The sequence below is a fragment of the Mytilus edulis genome, chromosome 6 (assembly GCF_963676685.1).
Source record: "Mytilus edulis chromosome 6, xbMytEdul2.2, whole genome shotgun sequence".
Taxonomy (NCBI): domain Eukaryota; kingdom Metazoa; phylum Mollusca; class Bivalvia; order Mytilida; family Mytilidae; genus Mytilus; species Mytilus edulis.
In genome coordinates, this window is record NC_092349.1 from 78,102,866 (window position 1) to 78,110,028 (window position 7,163).

At 31.5% G+C, this 7,163-nt stretch overlaps 1 protein-coding gene across 1 annotated transcript; it reads left to right on the plus strand.

The window, feature by feature from the left end:
* The first annotated feature begins 1,081 nt into the window (after positions 1-1,081).
* Positions 1,082-1,732, plus strand: LOC139526645 (GTPase IMAP family member 7-like). Its single transcript, XM_071321806.1, has one exon. It carries the CDS (start codon positions 1,082-1,084, stop codon positions 1,730-1,732), a length of 651 nt encoding a protein of 216 aa, XP_071177907.1.
* Positions 1,733-7,163: the final 5,431 nt, after the last annotated feature.

The following is a 7,163-nucleotide window of genomic DNA, read 5'->3' on the forward strand; positions in this document are numbered from 1 at the left end:
GAAAGTGGCCGCATCCGTGTTCATCCTTAACCTTTATATATGTTATGTATTAACATCAAATACAACTTACATTTCAATATTAAGGATGAACACGAATGCGGCCACTTTCGTTTTACACGAAAACCGTCTAACATTTAACTAAAATGCCAGAATTGTAAAGATTTCAGTAATTAAGCATGACTTCACGGTACCCAATTTATGTGCATTGTATTGTCAAAAACAGCCCATATTTATGTAGCAGAAGCATTCTACTGTCGAATAAATAACTAAAAGATTACATTTAATCAATTTTGTAAAACTGCTATATTTTGGGGCCAAAAAGGGGTCTTACTGGACCTACTCCTTTCCTGTTTACAAAACTTTGAATTTTTCGAAAAACTAAGGATTTTTTTATCCCAGGAATAGATTACCTTAGCCGTAGTTGGCACAACTTTTTTGAATTTTGGATCCTGAATACTCTTCAACTTCGTACTTGTTTGGCTTTATAAATATTTTGATATGAGCGTCAGTGATGAGTCATATGTAGACGAAACGCGCGTCTGGCGTACTAAATTATAATCCTAGTACCTTTGATAACTATTCACACATAAATTAATTTTCATTACTCTGTCATTTTGACAAAATTTTAAAATGTTGTTATAATATCGGAAGGGTTAAGGTGACAGCCAAAGTATATGTTCTATTTTTAAAAATGAGAATACTGTCCCCAAATATATGCAACATTTTCTAATAATTCTCCAAATTCTGCAAATTTAAGCATACTTCAGTTATCATACTTCATGCAGCAAAGTTTTAAAGCACTATAAAAAAAAATGGTCGAATTTTAAATGAAAAGCGAATCTTTATTATAAGTTTTTTTTTCCAATTGTAGGAATAGAAAATGAGGTACGTATAGTTATGATTAACAGGTAGTGGTAAAAGTGCAACAGATAATAGCATCCTTCAGAAAGTGGCTTTTGCGTCAGCATCAAGTAGTTCATCATGTACGAAATACTGCAGACGAGGTGAAAACATTCACGACACAGGACACACAAAATATCATCTCATTGTTATCGATACTCCTGGAATATTTGACACGGGCATGGAAACTGAAGACGTAACCAAAGAAGTTGTAAGGTGCAACGGAATTACCTCCCCTGGGTCACATGCTATCATTTTTGTTGTGCCGCTCGCATCATGTTTTACACAAGAAGAAGAGGCGACTGCATTGCATTTCATCAAATTGAATGTTTTTGGCGGTAAACTCATGGACTTCATGGTTATTATTTTCAGCCATAGAGACAGTATAAAGAAAGAAGATTCTATTGAACAAAGAATTGCAGATTCACCACAATCTCTTCAGAAACTCGTCAACAAATGCGACAACAGGTTTGTAGTGTTCAATAATACACTCACATCTAACGTTCAGAAGAAAAAACAACTAAAAACATTAATTCAAATAATTAACAAAATGATCGAAAAAAATGAACAACCGTTTTACACAGACGAGATGTACAAAAAAGCTGAGGAAGAACTACAAAAACGGATGGAAGGATTGAGGAAAGCAAATGAAAAAATGACAGCGGTCGATCGCCGTACAACTGTTCGAAACGAAGTTGAAGATTATGGAGGTGTTTTATCGATGATTGGCAATGGCATATATAATTTTGGACAAGACATGGTCACATCAGCTGTGCAGGCTACAGGAATTCCTGCTCTTTTTAATGGCTTAGCAAGCTGGTTTGGAAAGTAAAAAAGGATATGTACGTTTAGCAGAAAAATATGTGAAAACAATTGAGTGGTATATCTGTATAGTATATTTGTTATTCATTGTTTGTTTTACTTAAGAATGGTTTAAGTTCATGTAAATAAGAATGTCTTCTTGTATAAAAACATTGATGAATTAAAGTGTTATAAACTGTCTGTTTCTGTATTGGTCATGTTATAAGTTTGAAGTTAACTGTAAAGGTCCTATGACCCTGCTGCTAACAGGGAATCTATAACACAGCTAATACCAAAAACACCCAGCTCCTTACACTTTTATTAAATTGTTATGAATTTTTTAAACTAATAAACTTATTGTGGAGAAAATACAGAATTCTGTGAAATATTTAAGAAAAAAAATAAAATTCCAACTATGTAATTTTTTAAAGGAATAGGTCCGGTTAGGACCGATTTTGGCCTCAAATTTCAGGTTCATCTGACGAAAGATTTTGACCACTTTTTAAACACTTAAGTGTCTATTTTATTTGAATTAATTAGTTTATGTGAAAGATTTTAACATATTTAGTCATTAAAAACGATCCGATTCAAACTCAAATATGAAAAATCTACCTAATATGCCGAAAAATGTCACTTTTCAGATGGTTTTCGGTAAAAATGAAAGCGGCCGCATCCGTGTTCATCCTCAACCTTTATATGTGTTATGTATTATCATAAAATACAACTTACATTTCAATATTAAGGATGAACACGAATGCTGCCACTTTCGTTTTACACAAAAACCGTCTAAAATTAAACTAAAATGCTAGAATTTTGAGGATTTCAGTAATTTAGCATGACTTAGTGGTGCTAGTACCGGATATATGTGCATTGTATTGCCAAAAACAGCCAATATTTATGTAGCAGAAGCATTCTACTGTCCAATAAATAATTAAAGGTTTACATTTTAACAATTTTGTAAAACTGCTATATTTTGGGGCCAAAAAGGGGTCTTACTGAACCTACTCCTTTATTTCATATACAATATCGATTTTGAGTGTGGACCTATACAAAAGTGGATTAAGCCAAGACGATATTTTAATCTCCTAAGTTAAGATAAATTGAAAACGGTATGGTAAAAACAGAGAAGCAATGAAAAGATAAGGAACTCTCATCAAATCACTACATACATTTAGAACAATAATGGGAAACACTAAGAATACCAAAAATAATGTCACCTGACTCAGGTAGGCAAGCACATCCTGTTCATCATGTGACAAATATCGAAATGCATATGTAAATACTTATTTCTTAAAGATTAAGTTTTGTTTGATTTTAAGTTTATTACACACTGTGTTCCATAAAACCTCTCGAAGATAGAGGCTTCTTTTCATGATATATATCTCCCTCACAGAATGAAATCGGATAAGTCAATTAACATGAATTATGCTATGCATATCCTTTTATTATGATCGATAATCTTAAATTTCATTATAGCAAGACTTCACCAATATATAATCAACTCGTCATTTGAACTGGTACTTGAACTATAATATTGTAATTTGAAACTGTTACTATATATATATATGTATCACAATAAACCAAATCCGTGATGTCAATTTTTCAATGAAACTCATATTTGATTAATGAATGCTGAAACCTTGAAAAACAAAACAATTTTCAAATTGAATTCAATAATGTTCTTGATGCATCTGCTGCTTTTTAATTGTAGTATGATTCTAGTTTTTAATTCAAGTTATGTTGATGTTATGATATTTTGTTCTCGAAATCTACTGACTTGAAAACGCAGACAAATGTCCTCAAAACTTATCTAATATGCATTATATGCCAATCATTCGTCAGGTTAAGTCAAATTCTTACCTTTATTCTAATTAGTCAGCTCAAACGAATATAGATTTTTTAATAGATAAAACAACGCATAAATAGGATAAGTGTGCCTACAGGTGTAGCAGCCTTTGATAATAATTACATTCAATATGATTTTAAAACTGAAGTCCTTCACTATAAATTCAGGTATACTACCAATCCAATCATACAATAGAACAGTAATATACAGTAACACAATCACAAACTATAAAAAAGAGGAAAACTTAATATTAATATAATGTAATATATGTATATTCCTACATTAACGATAACCATATCATAAAAGGGCGGGTGGGTTGGTCAACAGAATAGCGAACTGCTACTACGTTAAACTATAGGCAAACTGCGAATAACTTTATTTTCTAAAACTAACCCCTTAAGTAACACTTTATCAAGCTTTTCACGAAACTCATGAGCGCATATATCCGTAAAACCGGCATTGCGGGTATATGACATCCAATCTAATTGAAAATAAACACACACCATGTGCTTGATAAAAACACATACACGGGTTTATAGTAAACAATCACTTGACCTTGACCGTTACTACGTCATATAACTAATACCTTAAATAAATATATATTTAATAGGGACACGCAAGTGTTATGTTATAGATAATGCATATTTTAAGGTTTTTCTTGTGGTAGAACACACCTCAGGGTGTCAGGATTGATCAAATGAAAGACCGACCTAAAAATATGCATTATCTGACTTATATATACCGTCAAAAAATTACATTTGGGAATTTATTTTTTTATAAAGATTTGCAAAAGTTAGTATCCTATTGTACCGACCACAACAAAGTGGGATATTCCTTTCTAATGCGTTTAGATTTTAATACGACTTCCGGCTGATTTAGAATGTGATATAAAACTCACTAATTTATCTAGATATAAACCTTTTCAAAATTAATATCCATACTCAATAAAGATACTACTGTAACTGCATGAAGAAAGAAACAAATGAATTGTTACCATCCGATAACGTGATATGACAAATACAAGACACATTGTAAGGAATTTATTGTACCAACTTAGTTTAATGATTGTGTGCTTTTTTTAATTGTAATGACATTTCTATCGCGGGAAAAGTTGTCATTTTTTCAACAATTTTAATCGAATCGAATGAAATATTCAGAAAGATTGTCTTTTGAATAGAAATACATTTTTTAAACAGATAATCAGGATATAATAATATACCCTCCCCACCCGACCCTATTGTGAGTTACGTGAATATTATTCAATTGAATATAAGAATATCTTATTAGTTGATCATATGATATAGTAAAAGGTATACATAAATTTAAAAAAGCGAAGAACTGACACAAAGACTAATATAAATACATGTAGGTCACAATATGATTTCCTACTCAGTATGTATCGTCCTGAACTTGCATGAAATATTTGCCTCTGGACGTTAAGCAAACATCCAACAATCAATCAACCTATTCAGTGTGACTGAATAAGATTTTCAAAAACTAACACGCGAATATGTTAAATCTGGCTTTAGTTTATGAAAGTCTAAATTAGAATTCATCTCACATATATGATAATGTTTCTGTATTGTACCGATAAAATAACAAAACTTCATTTTATATTTGTTTCTAAAATTAAAATGCGGGCAAAGACAAGTTTTTGTACACCGATCATCGATCATCGATTGAACTTTGAAAAATAAATTCCCAAATCGGCAACAAAAAACTGTTAGACGAATACAATTTTGAAGTAAATTATAGATTGCATTTTTATCAAGGAAAATAGTTACCTCACATAGGTCATTATTTTATACCTCGCAGCATATTTCATTTAAACATGGTATCGTCCGGGTTGATTCTGAAAAAGAATGACCGATGGTTCTAAAATAAAATAACTCCATATAGGTATATAAACTTTGCTAAATGCTGCCCACATTATCAGATGATATATTCATTATCATACAGTACAGTCTATCCATTAAAATTGTGTACTAGTACTTCTCTAGAAAAAAATCCTTGTCACATGATAGGAGTCGCCTGCATTTATGTGTTCGCTAATGTTAAAAAAGTGGATTGTAACTGAAAATAACTGACTCATGTTTTAAAAAGTCGTCTCGCTGCATAAGTTGATACAGGTAACAGAAAATTACATTGTCAAATTGACACACATAAAACAGAGCAATATATACAGATTTAATAGGTATGAAGTTCGGGGTGATATTGACAACTCTCAGAGATCATGCAGACCAAAATCCGTTCATCACCAAAGCATGATAAAACTGTCTCGTTATGTAAAAATCATCCCCATAGATCTTTATCTGAAATTAGTAATATTTGGAATGTGAACATTAATCCCCTTTCCTGAAAATAAATTGTTGAACATGAATTGCATTCTGAGGGGTTAACAAATGATGAGTAAAGGAAACAATTTGTATCCTTGTGTTCAACATCATAACCGAGAAGGAAAAAAATCTAGAAAAAATGCATATAAGTATTATTACAAAGCTACAAGACATGCCGAAAAAGAGTGGTTGACCAATTGTATCTGTCCTACGTCTAAGCGCCAGTTCGTTTGTTTACCTCTGACCTTGATGTAGGAACTATAACTGTTTTGAAGGGAATTTTTTTTCTTCATAAAATACATTCAAATATTTTACTTTACCTTTTTGCCGGTGGATTTTTCTATTTTTTTATAGATGAAAATACCCATTATTATTAGCCTCTGTATATTAACGAGGAACCGGTCAATAGGGAGTAGTTGGCCAGCTCAGAATGCTTACATCAATATAATTGAGTCTTTACATTTCTTGGGGACGAATAAAAAGCTGCCAAAAACATTACGCAAAACATGAATAATATATATACAGAATGTGTAATCCGTGACACATGGAGAATTGAACTGTAATTCACTCAAAATTGATGAATAATATCATTCCTAGGAAGATTTTCTGAGAAAAATAGGCAGAAATAGCAACATCTTTTTGTTTTGAAGCCAATATGGTTAGGGTAGATATAAATTATCAAATGCCAAATTTATAAGCTCAAAAATATCAAACGAATGGATAACTACTGTCATATTCGTTACTTGGTTCAGACACAAAATAGTGGATTAAACCTGATTTTATAGCTAGTTAACTCCCCCCCCCAACACCACCACCCCCCCCCCCCAAAAAAAAACAAAAAAAACTCATATGACAGTGAAACGTTGAATATCCTGGGTTGTCATAACGATCAGTTTTCTAAATTCAAATGTATAGTAATATAAAACTATATAGATTTCTTCAGGTTTTCAAAAATTACCTGATTTTCTAAGGGATTTATCAATCAATATGCAGTTAGAATTACAATGAATTCAGATTTTTTAATTTTACACTTAGCGTTTAGTCCGCATTAATCAATTTTACTTTATCAATATTTTCTATTGAAAAGAAAATTGATCATTGCAGTTTAACAATATTTCACATTTATTGTTCAAACCCACAATCATGACAATAGGATCAGATAAAATGTACAAGTTTTACAATTTAGCATTAAAAAGACCATGACAAAAAAATCCACTCAATTTAATGTGACCATGAAGATTGAAAGAATCACTGGAATATGCGCAGAACATATATACATT